We start from the raw sequence: 23,834 nt of genomic DNA, 5'->3' as shown, positions 1-23,834 counted from the left end.
CCACACTGGCTCCTTCTCTGTAGCAGCTGAAAGCAATACCCATGGGCTCTGAAGGTAAGAGAGCCAAACTTCGCAAGATGTACTTCTTGGAAGGTTTCCTGAAGGAAAACCTGACATTTCTTATTTAAAAAAGATGGAGGGATGGGTTTTTCTTCCCTGAGCTAATCTGTGTCTCTGATTTGCTTCACTCGTTACGCAGACAGAAGATCCTGTCAACACAGAAACAATGCCAAGTATTTACAGTTTAATGGAACCCAGGGACCAATTAACAACACAGAAAACCACCAGGCAGTGTAATTCTTATTGTAACAGGAGGGAAATCTTACATTACTGCTGTTCCCCCATTTCTTAAAATAAAGCGCCAGCGCCTTGTCAATGATTTCTCAGTAGTAACATTTATTATCTGGTAGTTTTACCATTGCCCATTTATCAATCGTTCTCCATGGGCTAGGTTCAGTCACAAAACCCCTCTCTTGTACCACCTAACCCCAAAAAGAAAAAAAAAAAAAGTGAAAAAAAAAAGGAAAAAGCAACTGTCATTAGGGCTTCAGACCAGCGATGCTAGAACCTGCCCTCAACCCCAAGTTCTCGAACTGATGATTCTTCAATAGCTTGATGGATGCGATGCACCTCGTCCTGAGTTAAAGTCCTCTCCGGGTGGCGGTAAATGATACGATAGCAATGGCTGACCTTCTTTGTCCTACAAAATATAAACCAAAAGAGGACTCATAAATACACGTGCCTACAAATGCAAATACATGAGGCCAAACACTTACCCTCTGGATCATTTTTTATTTGTGGTCTAATTTTGTTCCTGTTGCTTAAAAATCACCTTAATGCTAAAATACACAGTCCGGAGAGGTGGGACTGAGCTGAATTTTAATTTTGGCAGAGGACTTTGCTGAAGTCCACCTTATACCTCAACTTGTACTGTGGTGGGGTAGCTTCTTACCAGAGCAAACAAGCCCAGGAGGAGGGCTTTGCTAACACCACTGAACTGCTGCTGACACCACAGCTCTCTCATTTTGGTGCTAATGGGGTTTCCTCGAGGGAGCACCGTGCACACATACCCCCCTCGGACCAGTGAGGCTGGCGGTGATGGGCATAAGGAAAATACCATGCAAGCCCTTCACGCTGGAGAGGAACGTTGCTAGCTAACACAGGGCCTCTCACAAGCCCCGCCATCCAGGCTCCAGCCTGGGGGAGGAGACCGAACATGCAGTTGTACAACAGAGGAAAACATTTATTTTTCAATTCAGCTGACTACTTTGCCTTCCTTGGAAATTAGAAACAAGGGCAAAATGCATATGAAGTCTCCGTTTGTGGGAGAAGGACAGAGACGCAGGATGAGGATGGCTGTCACTCCCAAAGCGGAGCACCAAACGGCAGCGCCCAGCACCCCAGCAAACTCGGGAAGAAATGGGGTGAGACAGGACAGAGGGCAAAATTTCTTACCCCTTTGCTGTGGAAAGGAAAAGGCAAAAGAGAACAGGGAAAAGGAATAGAGAAGAGGGAATCATGGGGGAAAAAAAGTATTTAAGAGTTGCTGAGTTAGGCAAAGACAAGTTAATACAAAACCAGGAGCAAACCAGTAAGTTGAATAAGAGAGCAAAAAATCTTCTTGCTCTCCATTAAAAACGGGCTGGAGGACATAGCTCTTGCAAGGGCATCTCTACAATTGCAGTGCTTGTATTACTGAATTTAAATGGCAGTTGTGGCAACCTTTTTATTTTTAGTTTCAAATGGAGCCCACACAGCTTCTTCGTTCAAAGGCAAACACTCACGTCAGTGAAAGAAAGAAAATCTGAGGGCAAAAATAACGGGAAACCAGAGATCAAGTACTAGACAGAAGGATCTCCCAGACTGGCAGAACTCTGCATTTAATGGCACACAAAGGCATTCAGCAAGCTTCGGGTCATCTCTCTCCTGAAAACTGTTTCATGTTAGAAACCATGTTTATTATGACTATTTGATTAAAACTAAGTTTATATGTGCTCATACACAAAGATAGCTCTCAAGATACTAATTTCAACCTCAAATCCTACTAGAAACAGGCACAGGTATTTTTTATCTCAGAATAGCTATTTAATACCCACTTTGTCCCACCCAACGTGGGTGGGAAGCTTGCCCTGCTCCCACTGGCAGTTTACAAAAAAAGGTTATTTCAAATTAAAGCATTCCTCCTTTTTTGTGTGCTCTGAAGATAAAGCAAGTTAAATCTGACTAGCATAGGAAAGGGCAAACTGCATTTCATAAAGTGTTAAGCTGACTGCAGTCAGCTGCTAAAAACCAGCCAAGAGCTTTCCCTGGGTGCAGGTTAAACACAGTAGAAAAGTGATCTTTGAGAAAAGAGGGGGAGGTGTAACTGCGGAGGTGGTGTCGCTCTGCTCTGCTCCACCTCTGCAAAGCAGTCGAGAGGACAGACCTGGAAGAAGCAACTAAACGGAATAACAAGGGTTTGGCCAGATGCTACATTGTAAGAGGGAAATTTGAATAAGAGAGAGGGATAATGAATTGGGGCTCAACAGAAACAATTTTCAAAACCAGGCTGGCAAATACCAAATACCAGCTGGAAGTATTTCAGCTTTTAATGGTGCTACAGCAACCCACCTGACCAAAACCATTTGCAGATTGCTTTGGCTGAAAATCTGTTTAGAAGATGTATAGTCACAGGCTTGATCCTGAAGTCTTGTATATACTGGCAATATATCCCATGATGGAAAACTCATTACTACAATCTAATGTCATGTAAACACAAGTTTGCTTAACGTATTTAAGGTGTGGTAGGGGTAGCTACAGCACTGTTTCTTCACTGGTCATGGTTAACTGAAGGTAACGATTTCTCTTGACGCACGAGTTTTTGTATCCCCTCCCTCCATCCTAGTACGCAGTTCATTCATGAGGCAAATTAAATAGGTCAGAATAGGATGCAATAGTTTCTTGTGGGTTTTGTGGGAAACCAGCATCTTTAGGAGGCCTTTAAATTAGGAAAGGGTAGAGGTCTTACAGAGCAGCACTAGACTAGAGTTCTGTTAGCTGCAGCTGAAATTAAGCATTGGTGCAGGAGAAATAAAACAGGGATTGCATTAAATGTAATTAATCTAATTTTAATTATAGCCAAAAAACGATGTAACTAATAATACACATGGCTGGCTACACATAACTTACGTGGTTGGTATGTTACATTTTTCTCCCACCTTTTAGCTAGGTTTATTTGCATCTTTGTTACTAATTAGAAAGACGGACTATAATGGTTCAATGCTATTTCAATAAAAGCCACACTGCAAATTTCAAAACCTTAAGCATTGTTTTCAGAGCAGTATTAGGTAACTTTTCAACAGAGATGGGGAAGAGTGCTTCTTGGCTCTTCCCCCCCTAATACTTACACACACCCCCACCTCCAAATAAAATACTAAAAAATGTGATTAATCATTGCCGTCAGCTGCAACTGGAAACAATTATTGTCAGCAAATAATACATGTTTTCTAATTCCCTTTCTTGCTTTCCTTTTGTTCTGCAGAGTCACAGAGTGTTTGCCTATCTTAAAGATGGCTCTGCTAATGCATAATGAACTCTGCTGCATGTCATGCTGCAGCCTGACAAGACAGAAGCAGTAGCTCTCTATCCTGAGCAACAGAAAATTTGAGGCCAAAACAGCAGCTTCACCAGGTAAAAAAAAATTAGAAGCTTACCAGTGAGCGCATTGGGCTTTATTTACCTAAACTGCACCGCCAGACAAGTCCATGCGGTTTGCAGTCACGCGGACTCCTCTCCCATTAGGCTTCAGCTGATCTTAGTGTCACAAGTCTCCTCTGCACCAGCCTGCGGCTTTCAGGTAATGAAACGCAGTGAATACAGTGAAGCGCTGCTCAAAGGGAAAAGGAAGGCAGGGATTTATTCTGACGCCACAGGAGGAAACAAGAATATGGCCCATGAACAAACACTGGAATGAAACAATGCCTAATGCTCTTTCATACGTTTTTTGAAGGAAAGAGCTTTGCCTCGTGATTTTCAGGAATTGGCACGCAGCCGCCTCCACGTGCTAGGGAGCTGCTCACTGCCAGGTCAGGTTCACTGCATGGGGCCAACCTGAAGGTCAGTGTATATGTTTCGGTATTTCAGCCTGGTATCTGAGCACAGCAAGAAATTAAGGGGCCTCAGTCTGCCACTAGTCTAATAAAACAAACATGAAAGCAACCTGACACTGGGACCAGGGCTAGAATGAAAGGGTATGTTAGGCAATAAGAATTAATACCTGTGTGTTAGCTTTCCCTGCATGGAAGTCCACCGAAGGATTTTAAATACAACTTGGCTAGAAAGCTGATCCCAGAAGCTACCAACAGCAAAACACCTAAATGTACCAGGGAACTTGTCTCAGTGGTTAGATAACTAAGCCACAGGGTCATTTGGTAACCAAAATGTTGCTTAAAGAATAAATGCCTGGTATTGGCATTTGTCTCATCCACATGCAATATGTAGCAAGAATGAAAATTTCTCCATCCTGTACTTGAAGAGGGAGATAAAAAGGGGCAGCAGTGAGTGGGGAAAAAAACCACTTTTTATCTGTGTTCTACTTTCCACCTGTCTTAAATAAAGCAGAGAAGCACAGAGACTTCTGTAGGAAGGTTACCCCTGCTCTTATGTGGTGAGGACAACACAGAACCAGACATTTTTCTAGAAAGCTGGATTTACTTTGAGGAACAGAAAAGTAGAGATAACAATCTCCCACAGCATCAAGGAGCGAAAAAGAGTACCGTCTCTTTTGTACTCTGAGCAGTGCACTAAGCAGTACTACTCACCACCATATCTATATTGCACCTTTTCCTACAGAATATTATTTAAAAGTGAAGATATGGTAACACAAGTATTTGGGATGATTTTCTTTCTGTTAAGTGGGTCATGTTAATGAGGTTCTCTGAGGGTCTCCCAATTCCTGCCATAGCAGTTTGTATCCTATATCCCCCCAAAAGATTCATCATGTAATTACATTACATAAACCTTCACACAGTACTCAATGACCACTACACACTTCACAGAGATCACGTCATGCTCTGAGTATGCATAGAATGATCTCAGGGAAGAGAAAGGCTTGTTTTGTTTGCAACAATGTCCTGAAAGGGATGATGATGGGAAGAAATGAAAATACTGTCTTATGTTACGAGTATCACAGTTACCAAAGTGTCCTGGTTTCGGCTGGGATAGGGTTAAATTTCTTCCTAGTGCTGTGTTTTGGATTTAGTATGAGGAGAATGTTGATAACACACTGATGTTTTCAGTTGTTGCTAAGTGCCCTCCTAGTCCAAGGACAGCTCCCGTGCCTACTGACTGAGCTAGGTACACAAGATGGGAGGGAACATAATCAGGACAGCCAGCCCAGCTGGCTAATGGGGTATTCCATACCATGTGACGTCATGCTCAGTATATGAACGGTAGGCGTGATCCAGGAAGTACCGATCGCTACTTGGTTATCGGTCAGCACGGGTGGTGAGCAATTGCATTGTGCATCACTCATTTTGTATATTTTATCATTATCATTATTATTTTCCCTTTTTTTTCCCGTTCTATTAAACTGTCTTTATCTCAACCCACGAGTTTTTCTCACTCTTACCCTTCCGATTCTCTCCCCTCCTGCTGGGGGCGAGGGGAGTGAGTGAGCGGCTGCGTGGTATTTGGCTGCCTGCCAGGTTAAACCGCGACACAAAGCCATGCGGAGAGCACAGCTTTGGTTTTGCTTTGTGGCTCCAATGGTTCCAGAATGGTTCATGTTGTAAGTGGAAATGGGGAGGAATATTAAATTGCATGAAGAAGAAGAAGATGCAATTACCTTTCCCTTTTTGTTTCATGCTTTCAAACCACATCCACCACTATGATAGTAGGCACAACTGCTAAATGTCATACTATAAATTTTAAATTGACAAATAGCACTTTTTGCTAGAAACCACATCATGGAAAATGGCAAAAGGCTTGTGCTATATACCTTACTGTCAATGGCAAATAATTCAATTACCATGGTGATATGCCGTAGAATATAGCAGTAATTCTCTGAACAAAGGCCTTTCCCAAAGATGCATTCTCATCAGTCCTTTCAAATGCTAATACTCCATTTCTCTGGAAGAGCGTATTGTATACGACAGTGTATTTTTAAAAATGGACATGTTTTTGTTTAAGGTGATTTTGATGTTAGTAAAAGGCACTAGATCACCTCCAGAAGAAAGAATTGTTTTAAACCCACAGAAAGCAGGGAATGGTCATTTCTGTTGCACATCTTTTCCAGCTGACACCTGGCAGAAGGATGGTTGAGCTTCAAAGATAGATCAGGTCAACATAACCATGTTGAGACTGTCAACATTATTTGACCACTGCGGATTTTTTCGGTGGTCACTTTAAAAGAGTTGCGTGTTCACTGACAGAGGGTTGGACCGAAATATTGTTCTTCTATTTCACAAAATCGAGACAGTAATGGATTTTTTGCTCTTTTCTAATTGGACTTGGTGAAATCTGTATCTGAATACCAAACCCTGAACCTGCTTGGCCTTTTCATTCTTTCTTTCTTTAATATTAATTCCATTTTAAGCTTCTCCCTTAATGTAGAAAAAAAAGTCAAAATTCTGTTAATAGCCAACTTATTGAGAGAGATAAAGAGCACGGTATGGGAGGCAGTGGCAAAGGACATAAATAACACCTGCTAGTTAAGACAATGAAAGGCAGATGAAAAATGAAAGCACTCGGAAACTTTTCAGCTTCTCAGTCACTGAGACACTGTTAAATAGCCCATAAATAGGATCTAAGCCATTGTCAAATACCGAAAACATTGGACTGGTTAGAAAGTTTTGATCATGATTTTCCTTTTCTACCTAAATTCATCACCTAATTTCTTACATGCAGGAAGAGATATAAACAGATGTATACTGAAAAAAATAATTCATAAGCATCACCTGAAAGAGAAAGTCTCCTGGGTGTTAGATGTACTCACTAAATGGTTAGTGAAACAATTCAAGCAGCTACTTGTGCTTTGGCCCAGCACTTTGGCCCCTAATGACCTTTTCTCATTTCAATAGACCACCTTGGTTTGTTGACCCGTGCCAGCAAAAGAAGAGCTAACGTGAACGGCACAGGGCTCTTTTCCACCAGCTCCCAAGCAGAGGGAACTCTTGTACACAGACTGAGTTACACAAGAAACTGAGAGAGTATTTCCCTTGTGCACTGTTACAGTCGTCTCAGTAACCAGCCAACGATACAGTCAACCCACCTCAGATCCAAGCACTTCCCATTAAAAAGCTCTTAAGCCTCACAGCATCAAAAGTAATGGAATCCATTACATGCAGGCAACGATGAAATATCACTAGGGTGAAGAATAAGGAGAAAAATATCATTCTCCATTATACCAAAAGAAAATCCAAAGTCCCCAGAGGATCATAAGCAAACTGTGACACAGACTTTTGCTGCCACGGAAGGCCAGAAAAAAAATGCAAAGCCTTGGGGTTTGGGATTGTGTTTTTTTGTTTTTGTTTTTAATACGACTCATTGATTCCTTGAAGAAAGCAATGATCAGTGGTTGTAAAGCAGGTATGAAAGCAGTTCTCAAGGGGATGGATTCCAGCATCAGTGATGACAGCTTGTCCTCCAATCTCCCTCTCTTTGGGAAAATCATCTATCAAGCACAGGCATCAGAATTCCCATCATATCTGATCTACTCCAATACTGAGGAATCCATTCCACATGGATTTAAGCTTGGATGTGACTAAGAGTTGTCCCTCTTGTAAGACGAACTTTGTGCTCTCAGTTCACACTGGGCCGCCTCCATTTTTAGGTCCTCACCACTCCATTTAGTGAGTCAGTTCAAAATCCTGCTCTAAATCTAGGAAGATTCAAGAATAGGCTAGAGGCTGAATATCTTCAAGACTTGCCTTGCTGTCAGCACAGTAACCCTGGAGCACTCATCATGCCAGATAGATACAACATTATGAACTTTTAATGGAATGACTCTCAACTTACCAAGGCTGAGCCTTTCAGGAATAAAAGCAAGCCGTTCAGTGGGCATGCACACAAAGATCAGAACATGTGCAAGCCTGTGAGGCTCAGAATAGGGTATGAAAGCCTACTTTTTCTTCAGGGTTATCACTATGACAGATACAAGGACTGCACAGGTGGAATAAAGATAGGAAAAAGCAAACTTTCTGATACACACACACACATACAAAATCCAGTGAAATAACTTCTACCCATTGCAGTGGCAAACAAGAGAAGGTTTTTTGGTAAAATCCTTGAGACACATCACTTTATGTACTAAACATGGAAAAATAATTGGATGCTGAAAGTAAGAGAGAAAAAGCGATAATCTCCGCATCAGACAGGACAGAATACCTTTTCTGTGTACAGCACAGGGTTTTATTTTGCTTCACTTTCCTTAGGTGTGGAACTGAAAAGGTTTCGTGTCCAATGCTTTTCAAAGTCTAATCATGTCTTCACCAAAACAAAATGCAAGGGGCAATACTTTTTGTTATTTGTTGTTTAAAAATTGACCATTAGAGGCTTAAACATTCTCCAACCCAGCAAACAGAAGAACAAAATAACTCGATTTGGATATTGTGTCTCATGGGAACTGCCATCTAAGGTCCTTGACTTTCTCCTTCCCCTTGTAGTTCAGAACCCATGGCAGGACTACATTTCCCATGAGAGGCCAAGGTAAAAAATTCCTATGATGGATCACCTCCTCTCCCTGGAAAAGAAACTTGGCTGACATAGCTGATGAGGAATCAGAGCATACTGAAGAGAACAGAAGCATGCGATACCTGGAAGTCCCGGCGGTGCTGGCAGCTGAAGCGTTTTGGCTGCTAGCCAGAAAATTCTTACAGAAAAATTTACATTTTCAGTGAGTAAAACCACAACAAATCAACATATTTTCTCTCATTGCTGGCTCTCCCACTTTTCCCACATTTCTCTTGACCTCCTAAATCCCTAGTAATTTAATGGTAGAATGAGGCAGCCCCAGCAGCAACAGGCTCTGTGTGTCTGGCAGAACTTCATGACTTAGATATCTCATTCAAAACCCCTTGTGCCCTTCCAGGGCAACTGGTTATTACTGGAGCAGGTCAGGGACACAACCTGTTTGCAAAGAGTAACTCTGGAAGACACACTGTGTTTGCAAAGTTGTTGCTCTTCTTGTGCAAAGACATTATATTCATCTCTCTCTGAGCTACAGCGTACGAGTAAGAGGATGGAAGAGGCTCTGGTCCTACTTCTGTCAAACAGCAATATTAATGATTCCATCACTGGTCATTAGCCACAACAGTATTGCTCAAAAGTTTCCAACCATTGGCAACTGAAATGCCATCTGGAAGCACTTCAGAGTGACAACGTTACCTCAATAATCCCAACAAATCCAACACGAGAGGTGAATTTGGACTCTTTCAAATGCTATCTAAAATATTTATAGTAAAAATGTTAAGTGCGATACCTTTTCAGTTCTTCTGAGTGAAAGATCAAAGAAGAGAAGTATAAATATTTAGCAGTTTTTTCCCCCAACTAGATGTTAATACTAAAGGCTACAAAAACTATTACTTAAAATAACATCGCTGTCAAATTAAAACGTATTTAATAATCGAGTAAAAAGGGAATTTATATGAGAATTTAAAACAATTAATTCTCCTAAGAAATGAAGATGGATGGGAGTGACAGCTGGTTCAGATGTACCTCCATGGAGTACTAGCAGAAATCAGGGTCCACAAATTTGGATGGCAGACAAGTGCATGGGAAGGACTGAATGCTGTTTCAGGTACCTGTGTAGATTTCGTCGCTGAGATTAGTGGTTTTGTCCTCACCATGCCCAGGAGCTAGGTGTTTAAGTTCCCTTTACACTTGCTGAGAGTTGAGGTAAAGAGGAACATGGCTCTGGACTCAGATCAAGAACCTAAATGATTTTTCCAAGGTCACACAGCAAATCGATGAGAGAGGGGGGACTTGGATAAATGCAGGCACAGACCCTTTGAGTTACCTTCTTTCAAGTTACTCTTCCCACCCACCCACACTTCCAGTCATCCTCCTTTTCTGCAAATTGTACGGCAGCCCTGCAAACAAAAGAGGCTACGGCAGGAAAAAACAACTCATCCCATATACGATGGATAGGGCAGGGAAAAGTGCAGAGCCAACATCAGGATAACCAAATGTGCTGTTTGTTAAGTGATAAACTAATCCCAAATCAGGAGCAAACAGGACGGGGAGAAGAAGAGATGAGTTAACCTGAGACCAGAAGCCAGGAGGGACTTAAAAATTGAAAGCAGAGGTTAAAAGAAAGCATTTGCCCTTTTTTGTGTAAAAGGAACACATTAAAAGCACCTGCCCCCCTGGGCAGCCTGCAGCACTAGAAGGCAACTTAAAAACATTTGTACCTCTGTGTGTGCAAATATAGGGGGTTTCTCAATGGGGCTGCTTACAGTATCTGTTAAACCTGGTGAAAATTCTGCAGCCACTTGCACAATTAAGTGTGGTTTACTATCTCCTCCAGTCCATACGTTATTTTTCCTCTCAGAATTGTCAGTTTTTATGAGCCTTAATCTGGCTAACTGGATTTGTTTTGGAGATGCAGAAATTCCCCACTTTCCCTCCCCGAGGGCAGTGTGGTTCCACACAGACAGTCACAAGAAACCTGTTCTCATTGCTTTTCTGACAGTTGCTGCCTTGGGAAGACAACTCAGAAAAAGTCCTCAAAGTAAGGATAACTACTGGCCAGCAGATTAAACTACTGTTAAGACACAGAAAAACTGTCTGGCTATTAAACATTTCTCTTGCTGGGTCCCATTTGCACAGGTAATAATACATTTGGACCATGATGATAGACAAAGAGCCTGTGTCTTGTAGGTGAGGCTTGCCTGGTTATTTTGAATATAACGATGGGGAAAATGTCACAGCACCATTGCAACTGGCCAAATGATAACAATATATATTGATCAGGCACACTGGCCAGAGCTTTTACAGCTGTCAAAATGAGCATTAATTTGGAAAACTCTAACTGCCATGTTTGGCATGTTGGCCCTTAATATTATGCCTACTCTTTATGAAAAGACAAATGAAAAGAAAAATGTGAATGTGATGGGATGTATGTGTAGTGAACAATTCCTACAGTAAGATGATATGAGCATCATGCAATAAAACACCGCGTGGGCATGAAGACTAAAAGGTCAGGGCACAAAATCAGATGCATCATTTTGTAAGTACAATGAAATTATTGGTCTGCCACTCAAGAAAGGAAAGCAAGCCATTGAGACATTACACTAGGAAGATCAAAATACCATTTTTGCTAAGACTTTACCGAAAAAGGCCAACTGATCCTCTCACTAGCAGGAATTAATACCAGCAAAGAAGGGATAAGATTTCAGCCCAGAATGGGGAATACATAGGGAGCACTAGAGTAAATCAAATGTTCTCAAATTGTCCAAGAGATGAACTTTGCCCTAAGATACTTTAGAAATGAGCAGAAGAAATCTCAGAGCTGTTATCAGTTGTCTTTGAGAGTTCATGGACGACAAGTAAGATACCAAGTGTTTGGAAAAGGTCAAACAGAGTGCTTATTTTTGAAAATGGAAAAAAAAGCTAGGAAGCCATAGGACTACAGACCATTTGCTTTTACTTTAAATTCCCAGAAAGACTCTGGTCCAGATAACCAAACCATTTGTAAGCACACAATGGAAATAAAAAAGATAAAAAATAGAAAACATGGATGTATCGAGCAAATCCAGTCAAACAACCTGATTTCCCTCTCTAAAGGGGTAACAGGCTAATAAATCAATAACCAATACATGAAACAATAAATTGCAGGCAGTAGCAAACACCATGGGGGGCAGGTCCGTGTGTCCCTACACACACTGCCTGCATGTATGTATGTGCATATGGCACGTATCTTCACAAGTCAGCTTATCACACAGCTAAGAAAAAATGGTCTAAGATCAATACGCCATAAAACATGGATCCATTGGCAGTTGCAAGCAGTTTCAGGCAAAGTTGAAAAATCTTAGGAAAAATTTTTAAAAGTTATAACAAAAAGTGAAAAAAAAAGAAGAAAAATACTAAACCCAGTTCATAAAACTAGGTAGTACAAAATCTGTCTTCCTAAATGTTTCACCTTGGAGGGAGTTGCATGAAGGTAGATGAGAAAACTGGTGATTTGTACGATTACTACTAAAAGGTGATATTCCAAATGGCTGGAGTAGCTGCCAATAATTTGTTGTTTCTGGAAGCAGTTATCCACAGTTCATAGCCAAATCTGAAGGATCATTCCTGTAGGGTTCTTCATCCTGGCTCCTGGATGATGGAATATTTTAATTAATGGAACAGGTGATGCAGCAGAAGTGTTTGTTAGCTGGCAAATTTGGGTAAAACAGTAAGTATAACTGAGGACACGATTAGAACAATCTTGACAAACTGGAAAAGCTGAAGGATACAATTCAACCAGGACAAGTGTAAGCTTCTGTATTTAGCCAACAACAACTAGCTGCATGCACAGAGGATGGGGAACAACTGGGCGTACAGCAGTGCTGCACAAAGCATCTGAGGACCACACAGAATCGTGTGCTGAAGGTGAACCTGTGATGTTGTTGTGCTGCTTTAAGCTAAGCAAGCACCGCTCTGGGACAAACTACTGGAATGCAGCCGGAGTGACATCCCTTCTGCCCTACTCAACGCGGCTACTGGCTCAGAAGTACCCTCTCCACACCTCAAGAAAAATGTGGGGCAACTCGGGGCAGATCACTGGGGAGCAATGAGAAAAGCAGATGTCTAGATAACACAAATTATAAGGAAAGACTGAGATAATACAGGTTGCTCAGCCTAAAGAAGAAAGAGCATGAAAACATCCTTCAAATACATAAAATGCTGCTGCACAGTTAGGTAATAATCTGTTCATCAGCATTCACAAGCGGCAGGAGTTGAAAGTAATGAGCTCATATTGCAGAAATGTTCAGCTTGAAAATTCACTTGGAAAGGCAGTGGGGTCCCCATTGCTGGAAATCTTTAAGGATTGGTTATACAAGTGTCTGTCAGGAATGCTATAAGTAGAGCTGATCCTGTTTTGGAGTAGGAGGATGAACTAGGTGGCAGAACTCTTCAACTCTTTAGCATAAAATAATGTAACGGTCTTTAGAAAGCAGAAAGTTACTTGAGTAGCAAAGATAGCTCCTTATAGCTCCAACTAAATACGTATCGTGTATTAGCTTATCCCACTGCATTAAAAGGAGATCGGGAAAAAAGCCCAGTTCAGGAAGCCAAGAAGGTAGGAAATACAAACCACTGCTGCTATACCTGGCAAAAGGTATACCTGTGTTACCAACACTAGATTCCCAGGAAATAAAGCAAACAGGGAAAAACTTTTGAAGGGGAACAGCAGAGACCAACAGACTGAGAGGGGAAAGGAATCCCCTGAAAATGACGTAACCTCTTTAGGCCAGCAACCCTTTCATTAGCCTTGTCAGCCAATGTTGAAATACAGCAGATGGGAAAGCAAAGTGCTGCTGAGCTACCTTTCACTGCCTAAAGCCAATAAAAAACCAAACAAAAACCCCATAAAAGTCCACTCTGTAAGACAGCATCCCAAAGGGAGAATGTCACTCAGCTGCTTGTCCCCTTTGCTTCAGGACTGAGAGATGTCTTAGGAAAGCTCTACGGAACAGGCACAGAAGATGCTGCATATCCTTGGTAAGCTGAACTGCATCTTTCTCTTTTACGCTTTTCTGAGTTTATATCAAGAAGTTAACCCTTTGCTTTCAGCTTTCCAAAATAAGGACAAAGTCTTTCTTCTAACAAAACAATGTTGCAAACAAGCCTGTTGGAAATCTGCACCCCAAGACAATTCGGGTAAGTCCAGGGACTAGGAGACATCTGAGACACCAAACCTTGAATGACGGCTAGTTGGCCCTGAGGAGAACAACAACTCTGGGGACTATGGCCTTTTGACATTGAAGCTGATTAACTTCTCTACCTGTTGCAGGTAGAGAGACTGAAAAATACAGAGGAAATGACATATCCAAGGACATACTGCAGATCAGCTAATCTCATAATATAAATACATAGAAATGTAATAGAAATTTCATCTTATGGAGCCTCAATACAATGCTCTGAATAACCAGCCATGTTTCCCTTGCATTCGTACATGTTATCCTGGCCTCCCCATTCTCATTCACTTGCTGTTCTGTATTCACTTATTGTACCTCTTCCTTACATATACAACAGCTGCGAGGAAGGAGCTGCCTTTCATTTTATCTACCTAAACTGCCTTTTGCAGCAGAGAATGAGAGGCCATGACTCTGCTACAATAAATAGCCCCATGTACTTGTATAAGAATATGTGTATATAAGTGTATATATACATCCATAGCCATTGCTGCAAGGGCTAGTTTTTTATTAACCTTTGCAAGTTTGCTTGGACTGATAAGATCACCAGTTTTGGGGAAATCTTGATGTTTACTAAATCTTTTTCAGGGATTAAATGTTGATCTCATAAAAGTTCCATTGCATGTGTTCTTTCATTCTTACATGAAATATGAAGTTGCAAGGAACAAATAAACTATTTATGACTTAATGCCTGTACAGTAACAAAGAATGGCTTAATGGGGGCACGTACTACTTTGAAAGTACTGCAGTCAGTTGTTCCCTGAACTGGAGACTCTCTTAAACAGGTTTAAGACGTATACTCTCCTTTCTCCTCAAAAAAAAGATCAAATTCTTGACACGATTGCTAAGCAGAAAGACTCATACGTGCCACAGGCTCCTGCACCACCGTCCTACCTGCCTTACTGGTAGGTAATTCAGTATAGGTTGCATACGGCTGCACTCAGACAGCAACAATTAATCCAGATAGCTAACTGAAATGAACTCAAGTTATGCTTACATTACTGACTTTAGAGTCATAGAAGAGGAGATTGGTATTTATTATACATAAGATGCAGCAATTTGGTGGCATGACCTTAAACACCATCGTCTCTGCTAATAGATCTTCATTTGAACTACAGTAACAAGCAAGGAAGGAGATGTTCCTTCTGAGATTACAGGCAGCTACACCTAAACAGTCACCTCGCCAAGTGTCACCGGAAGGTCACATCATTAAGACCAGCAGAGTTTGTTCTCTACTTTGCCTAATTCTTGTCACACCTAGCCAAGATGGCTGGTGTTCTAACATTGTATTTTGAAACATACACAGTACCAAAGAATAAGAAAATTATTAGGCACCCACTGCTGAGAGAGTTGCAATGCTACTCATGCTCCCTTCTGAATCATCTGCATCCACCTTGTCTCTCCACTGCACGCACATGCACAAACTCTTCTCCCCAGCCAGTGACACCATCTCTCTGCAGAGATGGCTGAACAAACACAGGTGCTGGGTCTGTGGATTCGGTGAGGGAATGTACCTCCTTAAAATGGAAGAGATGATAGAGGAAACACTGTAGCCCTTGAAGAGGAAGAAGAGGGATCCTACAACATCCCTGTGACATTTTGCACTGTAGTCTCTACCAAAAGGTGAAGATTGTTGGACAGTTTGGACAACCCAGTAAGATCACTGAGCAGCATGAAGTAGATAAAGGGAGAGAGACATCTGCAGATCTCACTCCTGAAACCCCCGCACTTTTCATCCACAGGATTTAATCAGTATCATGCTAGTTGATGCTATTGTGATTTTACTTTAGCATCCATATGAGGAAAGGTTAAACCGATCTTACCCTTCACTAGGATAAACCCACCACAGAAGCTGAAACATCAGTCCAAAGCATGGGTTGCATGGGACCTGGACAGTTATAGGACAGTCAAAACATTTATAAACACTTCTAAGCTGGATGATAGCTTTCCTATATTGCTAGCGTGTCTGCACTGGCAGGGACAAGCTTAGCCCCTTGTGCCTCAACAGATCTCAGTTCTGATTCTGTGTATCCCACAATACATCACAGAAACTCCACAGGAAAGCAATGAAAAATCTGGATCAGGCCCAGCATTCACTACAAAGCCCATGCTTAGATTGTATTGGATCAATCTTTGAGTCTTTTTTTTTTCTTTTTATTTCTTTTTTAAAGGTTGAGTCTGTATGTATTTTCTTTTCCCCAAATACTGGGTGAGCATTTCAGTAGCACGCTGGTGAGTCAATAAAACCGAGCAGCAGTGCTGTTTGCACAAATCCTTCTCCAATCCTTTCTCCAGGTGCTTCTCCCTGCTTCTCAGATTTGCCCTACTGTACCAAACCAGCACATCTGCCTGAGTGGCTGCATATGTGATGAACCACACTAGCGAGCTGATGTGGTTCAAAAATGAGCAGGTAGAAAAAGAAAAAAAGACTTAGATTCCCAATTTGGTTCACTAAATGGCCATACCAGTCACTGTGCCAGCACAGTGTGGCGGTGAGAACAGCACAAATCCAGACTTACACTGTCAGGAGAAACGCATGTGGAAACAGGGGCTAAAATCACAAGCTGGTAATTCATTGAATCCACATGAACAATAAAGCACATCCTCCTTTTTTTCCCCTAAGTTCATGTAAAAACGTGTTATACATTGTGTTCAAAATGAGACTCAGAGATAAGGGAGAGGAAAAAAACCCATCTGGCTGTCCCCAAATGCTGCTGAGTCCAATCTCCTGACCTATTCCCACTGAAGGCAATGGGATGACATCTCTTTCTGCCAGCTGAGGATTCAGCTGACGTTTTACAAAACAAGCGTGACAGGTCCCTGGGTAGCAATGTTTTTAAAACTGATCAGCAGAAGCAGCCAGTCGGATCCTCTTCTTAAAAATGATGATACACCAGTTTAGTTAGGAAATGAATGAATGTGTTCAGGACAGCATGAGAAGAGGTAAGCAAAAACAGCTATGACAGCTGAACTTTGCACAGTGCAAACTCTTTCGACATCAGTCAAGCCTGAGGTCACTGGTCTGAGCAGACCTTATGTGTGTAGAGTCCTTCGCAGGGCCTCTGCTCTAGCACAAATTTCATTCTATGCAAGCGAAGTTCTCCCTTCTGGCAAATATAATACAGATCCTGGGAAGAAGAATCCTTACCTGTGCTTGTAAGCTCGCTCCTTCAATATTTCATCAAATATAGCAGCAATGCTTAGGAGGTTACTGCCATTAAAGATGAATCTGTTCAAGATCATTGCCTTTAACTACTCCCCTGTATTGTGGGACATCAGCCCAAGCTGACTCTTTGGCTTTCGGACATTAAGAAGCAAGGCTGGATAGAAGTAGGGTGTGGGGATCAAGAGAAAGAAATACTAATGGTGAATCACTCCTCTGCTGATAGAAGGCATGGTTGCCTTTAATGAATAGTTACATGGATGATGTGAGATAATCTAAGTGGGACTGTTACGAAACTTAACCATGACATACTTTGAGTAACGATCTATAAAGCTGCTAACTGGATTCAGTAAGTTGTTGAGTCATTACCATATAAGACTGGGTTGCTCTGAATGGCATACGAAATCCATATGGCTAGAGACATTGAGCAATTCGCTTCTGGTTAGAGAAGAAGATGCAAATGAGAATACATGTACATGGATTTTCAAGAATAAAAAATTAATAATAAAAAAATAGTTAGCCGCAATTGTATACCATCCACACTAACATTATTTTGTCATTTATCTTTTAATTAAAGATGTCCTGTGATTGAGAATTAGCAGGCATGAAATTAGCATGGATTTTTAACGTTTTGGGAAAAAAAATATAGTATATTCTCTGCACTGATGTATCTGTTATGACATCAACTCAAAGTAAAATGAGGACTGGGTAGAAGAATGCTGGTACTACATATAAATCACTGATCTTTCACCTCTTAGAATATTTTCACATTCAAACTGAGATGCTAAATGAGCTGAGCACTTAACACAAAAAAGAGAAGAACTTACGAAACCACCACTATGGATATAATTCGTTCTGGAGTAACTACTCAAGACCCAGGGCTGAGCTAGTCAGACAACTCTATTATCTTTCACCTGAAGAAGGTGTGATTAGTGGAGGAAATGTCACATTTACACTTAAAAATTGTTTCAAAGACAACTTGTATCTTTTGGCACAACTCAGCCATTTTAAAAATATTGTAAGAGAGAGAGGCAGAGACAGCAAAGAGCACTCCTTTTTATGATTTCTCACTCTTGTATTAAGCCACCGAGTTTAGCTTGAATATTCAGTATCTCAGCAGTTGGCACTTCCCAGGCGGCGGTGCTGAATTGCTCTCCGCTGATCCTCAGGGATGCAGCTCCGGGGCTCTTGGAGACGAAGGCTCCCCGCACAGTGCCTGTGCAGTGCCTACCGCCCCGTGTAGCATCAGCCTGCGGTGCAGCACAGAGCCCCAGGACAAGGAGCAAGGGGGAACTGCATCTTCTTCACTCCCTCTGCTGTGAAGGGGGAAGAGGTAGACTCTGCAGCTACTCTATAGCATGTGGGAAGGGGACAAAGGCAGTCAAACTGGATGGGGGAGGAACATTTACTAAAAAATAAGCTTCTCCGGTGATCTTCCTCAAAGGTGACATTGACAGCATTGCATATAAAATGAGTGTTTCTTCTGAAGATGTCCTTGCACACTCACCACAGGAAGAATCAGAGCATTACTCCCAACTACAGCGCTGTCTTGAGCAGTGCAACGTTCATGACTATTACGCATGGTCACTCTACTGCCCTTACGGGTCATGTGGTTGGGTTCTGTTTTGGGTTGTTTGTTCTTTTTTTTTCTTTTTTTTTTTAAATGACAACTACTCTCAGTCTTCTTTTTCTGGCTTTTCACTCTTTTTTTCCTTTCTACTTTCTTTTTGGCTTGGCATTTGCTGGCGTTGAGCTGTGAATCCTGTACATGGACGCAACTGAAGTTACTTGGGAAATTCAAAGGAAAGGAGCTGTAAAAACTACCCAAAAACTACTTTCAGCACAGAGGTACCAACTTCATGGTCACCCTCACTTGTAAGCTCCTGGAAACACCACGCAAACCATAGAAGCATAGGACAGACTTGGAGAGGAGTCACAATTCCATCTCTCTTGCTGTGTTTGTACTTGGCACCTCTCTTTCAGCTTCATATCAATAGCACCTCTGATGTGCCTTTTTTTTGCTTTCCAACCCTTTTAAGGACCCTTGATAAAGGGCACACTTTTTCCTCCATTATATCTCTCAAACAGAATACCACAAAAGATCAACTTGATCTAGATGAACTTGATCCATCCATGGCCATTCTGATGGCAAATGACCATAACAGTTAAATTTGGCTTATGGCATAAACCCCGTCCTGCATCACTGGGCTACAGACATCCCAGTTGAAGTGTTGTGTGGCTTGCAAAGGTTACCACTAAAAGAATGAATGGACCAGAATGAAATCGTAGAGATTTGTTTTAATCAGGAAATGAACCAAACCTGTGCCTTGCTGAAAATTTAACCTCTCTAGTGTTATAAACATACCTACACACACAGAGTAACCATGATGTTCACTAAATTTGCCCTCTCTATTCAGACAAGCACGCCTGCCTTCTCTCTTGCTTTCTCCAACGAGCAGAAACTAGGCACGCTTGGTTTTAAGAGGTAGAAAGCAGCACTGAAAGCAGGCTCAAGGGAGCAAAGCACTGACAGAAAGAACTAGCTGGTCTTTTGCTAGAAACCAAGAAGAGTATCTCAAGAATTACAGACAATGCCAAAATGAAATTTAAGTGTACTCACATACTGTGATGCTTGAGCTACAGAGAATTACTGAGTAATTACTGAACTGCTGAAAGCAACCATGTCCATGTTTCTATCCATACCAGCAATACAATAAAATACATTAGCTTAAACTGCTCCAGTAAAAAATATTTAAGAATCTGAAAACTTCCAGCTTATGCAGATGAGCAGAGAGGTGGCAATTCATCCAGCTACAAAAATGGGATCAATTCCAATTACAAGTTCATACCTTATTTATAGCAGCCTGGCCTGCCTAAACTAACATGTTCATCTCTGACAAACATCAGACATCTCTGACCACGGCAGGATATCAGAAGGGGAAGCAGAGCTGAGAAGGACAGTGAGTGACAAGGACTTGTAATTCAATGAATCATTTAACCTCTTTGCATGCACTTAGCCTCACTTAGCCTTCCTAAGCAGCTCAATTCAGTAGAAGCTCCCGTTCAAATAAAGGGCTCTGAAATCCTTGAAGAATGAAATACCTGGGTACCAGCCTAAATACCTGAAATACCAGCATTTGACATACCTGGATTTCGTGTGCGGGACCATCTCTGTGAATACCTGTAGTCCTGCTGCAGGACTGCCCAACTCTTAGGTGAGACAACATGGCTTCTCAGAGGTAATCTGGTAGTGTGGAGTGGCACAAACTAAGACAAAACTCCTACTATGAACCTTGGAAAATAAGGAGGGTAAAACTTTGTGCATAAATGCTTTACAATATATTTATTGAAGGAATATCTGTAAACAAATTCCCTCTTCATCAGATATTTCAATACGGACTAAAGCAGTTTATTATGAAACATCTGAGCAGACCAAATGGGCGGTTTATTAGACTTGAGAGCAATGACTAGCAGTTGACCTGTCACCCTCCAGCTTAACAGGTAAAAAAAGTTTGTTTCCCCTCATCCATCATGGTGAGGAGAGCAGTAGGTCCAAACACAAATATGATTAGTCTAAACTGCAATCTTTGATGTGGCAATGGCTGCAAAAGTTACCTGCAAAATTGAAAGGCAGTAACCAACTATTTTTGCATGAAGAGGACAGCCTCCAAGAGAAGGTAAAGGGCATCTGTGTGACTTCTCTGCTAGACATCCTCCAAAGCCACCGATTATTCTCTTCCCACAGCAAATACCACAGCCTCTTCCTCTGGAAAGAGCAGGCAGCAAGGTCTTCAACAGCAACAGCAGCTGAAGCAGCCCTTGCCCTGCTCATTCCTGTGGCTGCACCAGCCCTGCTTCGTGGTCACACAGCCGGTTGTGCAGACAAATGATACCCATGCGGCTGGAGCACAACCCTCACCCCTGCTTTTTCTTGAAGGACAGGTTTTCAGCTAGATCAGTCCCCTGATTTAGTTCACTGATTTGGATGCTGTAACACAGGGGATGGCACGAGTGCAGGGATGAAGACCGGGAATGGTTAATCAAAATACAAGTTTTTGCCACAGCCTAAGATCAGAGTTCCAGGACCAAACCCAGAGAACCTGCCAGCTCAGCTCCTACCTGCTTTGGGCTCTCATAAGCAATTGCCAGTGCAAGATGTGATATCTTCAGTGGGTACCACCTAGGACCAATGCTTGAAAGTCTTAACCTGGCCTTTCTTAAGTTTGACTGAAAACATCCTTCATATCCCTCTAACTTCAGTGTGAGTTATTGCAATGTAAATGACACTGCTTGCTTGTAACCCATACGAGAATCGAGAGAACACTGAAGTGGGTTCACCTTGCAACACATTCATTTTGTAAGCAAATTTTTTTCTGTTCCTGATAGTTGCAGAGACTCATGGGAGAGCAAGTGGAGGCTTGTGGGATTTGGGATGTTTGTCTGGCTGGAGGCATAAAAGAATCTGATTCATTTGTGTTTCCTTTCAGAAATGCGACAGCCATCACAATCACAAAATAGAGCCATGATTAAACAACTGATCTCAGGGGAGCGTGGGGATGCCCACACACAGTAAACCTGCCCTGCTGCCTGGGAAAGTTTGCAGCCTGTGCCGGTTCTGTACTGCTGTGTTAGACTGCTCTCTGTCCTCAAACCAGCTCATGCACAGGCTTTCTAAAAGCAAGGCAAGCCTTTTATTTATATCTTCCATTTGCATTTACATTTTTAAAGAGACAACTGTGATTTTCCAAATAATTAATTAAAAGAGCACAAAGAACCCATATAAATATTGGAATTGAATTTGGGGAAACAACTACGTGTCTTGGTTTAACTTTCATACTGGTAGAACTTTATACTGAAAAGCAAAGTGTAATTGGGAAGACAGAAATACAGTTCTAACTGATGTGTGTTATTTAGTACATATATTCTATAATACAACTACATATTGTTATATTTAACAGAACAGCGCTCAGAGTTCAGAAAGAAAAAAAAACCCAAGTACTTCCGATACTTTTGTGTTAGCTGAAAATTGCCAATAATTTTTGTTGCAAAAACATTTTCCTTGCACTTTCAGCGTTCCTCTGAGACAAGAGCAAAAATACTTTAACTGTGAAAATGATCCATTTTACAGGCGTCAAACTATTTTTAAACCCTACTCTTCAGTCTGTTTCTCTATGCCTAGATCATCAGTAATTTATTTGTGAAATTCTCCGAGGAAGGGAATTTGGAAAGGAAAGGTAGGTGGGAAGCAAAAAAAGCCCTACACACACACTTATATATTTTTTTTTTCCCCCTAGAGGGAAGTTACTAAGTGCCAAATTTTGATACCTGACACAAAACAAATATCACCTTACTATTAGCATGGTTCTCTTGAAGTCAATGAGATGCTCAGTACTACCATGAAAAGCAGAACTAGAATCTAATGCTGAACATTCAGAATATGGAGGGAGCAGCAGAGGTAGCAAAGTGTCGCATCCATCTATCCCATGATCCAAATCACTGTAAGGTCACAGAGGAAAATCAGACAAGGTGTAAGTAGGAGGGCATATTCACTGACTCCATGTGAGAGGAAAAGGAGTAACACCACAAAATTTGAAAGTGGAAGTAAGTAAACTGATAAGAGAGATGTAGGATGACATGAAAGAGATCACTTGAAGCACTCCCTGAAGCTGGTAACCAATATGCACTTAAGTCTTAATTTGGGAGCATATCCAAGAGGGATATGCTTGGAGTTCTAGACTGGGGTCCTCCCCTATCCAACAGAGCAACATCAGGTGATATTGCAAGCCTTCCTTTGCTGTCAGTGGAGGAATCACTGACAGATTTCAAAAGCTGCAAGCCCACCAGGCTTCGCTCCATCCGTGAACCTCTCTTTCTTTCTGGTGTACTGAGAGAGCGGGCAGCCTTACAGCTTTCCCCCTGCTACTTTAGTGGCACAGTGCTGCAGGCAGTATCCTTTGTGATGAGGAATTAAACGTGTACTCCTTCAAAAGGCACAAAACTACTACAGGATCAATAGCTTAAAGACCACTGATAAATCTTCTTTAACTTTAATTTTTTTTTTAATGGGAGACTTCTGCAGCTATGACACTATATCCAGGTGCAAAACAAGTAAACTGCAGTTCTGAACACCTGAATGACTCCAGGTGCACCTATTATATGCACACTTGCCAAATGTGGGTGTTGCAGGACTTGTTAAGAATTTCTGCCTGCATAAGGTGTTTCCCGAAACCCAGAAAGAAAATATTCTTTTAGTGCAATACAAGTCCAAGCTCATGTTTAAAGCAGGAATTGTTGATCCCAATTCAACGAAGCAGCAGATTTTCATTACATGGAGCACAGACGAAGGAAATGCTTGTCAGATACGTCTCTGGAAAATTCACTTACAGGAACATGTCTGTGTGCACATAGAGGAAGGGCCTATTTTTGGGAAAAGGGTGTCCCCTGAAGGTTTCATACATCTGTTTTGATGAACTGCCCTGGAGATTTTCTGTATTGGTTTTCCAGAAGGGGAGGTTGTACGAAGCACTGCAAAGCTTGCCTTTCTGCGAAGGCTGCTACCTCCACTGGAAAAAGACAAGCACTGAATGCACATTTTAATCTTACACAAGACACGGTTTAGACTATGGCAGCAAGAAAGGCAGAGACACAGACATTTTGGAGCCCATGCTCTCCTTTACAAAGGCAAAAATCAAACCAAAAAATTTAAGTGCCACTGCTGCTGAGTTCTCCTGCAACATGAATTGCAGCTCTTCTGTCAGTGCCTAACAGAACAAGGCGTGAAAACACAAAAT

The 23,834-nt window shown here is 41.6% G+C and overlaps 1 protein-coding gene across 5 annotated transcripts in view; it reads right to left on the bottom strand.

Annotated features, from left to right (window-relative positions):
* Positions 1 to 376: 376 nt before the first annotated feature.
* FARS2 (phenylalanyl-tRNA synthetase 2, mitochondrial) overlaps positions 377 to 23,834 on the bottom strand; it is a 248,678-nt gene continuing 225,220 nt past the window's right edge. For all 5 annotated transcript variants that reach the window (XM_075142619.1, XM_075142621.1, XM_075142623.1 and 2 more), the window contains one exon: positions 377 to 700. In XM_075142619.1, the coding sequence (XP_074998720.1) occupies positions 562 to 700 (139 nt within the window). In that variant the 3' untranslated portion in view covers positions 377 to 561. The remainder of the gene's footprint in view (positions 701 to 23,834) is intronic.

This window comes from Calonectris borealis, chromosome 2 (genome assembly GCF_964195595.1).
Source record: "Calonectris borealis chromosome 2, bCalBor7.hap1.2, whole genome shotgun sequence".
NCBI lineage: Eukaryota > Metazoa > Chordata > Aves > Procellariiformes > Procellariidae > Calonectris > Calonectris borealis.
Note: the sequence above shows the minus strand (reverse complement) of the source record. Positions and strands in the feature narration are given on the sequence as shown.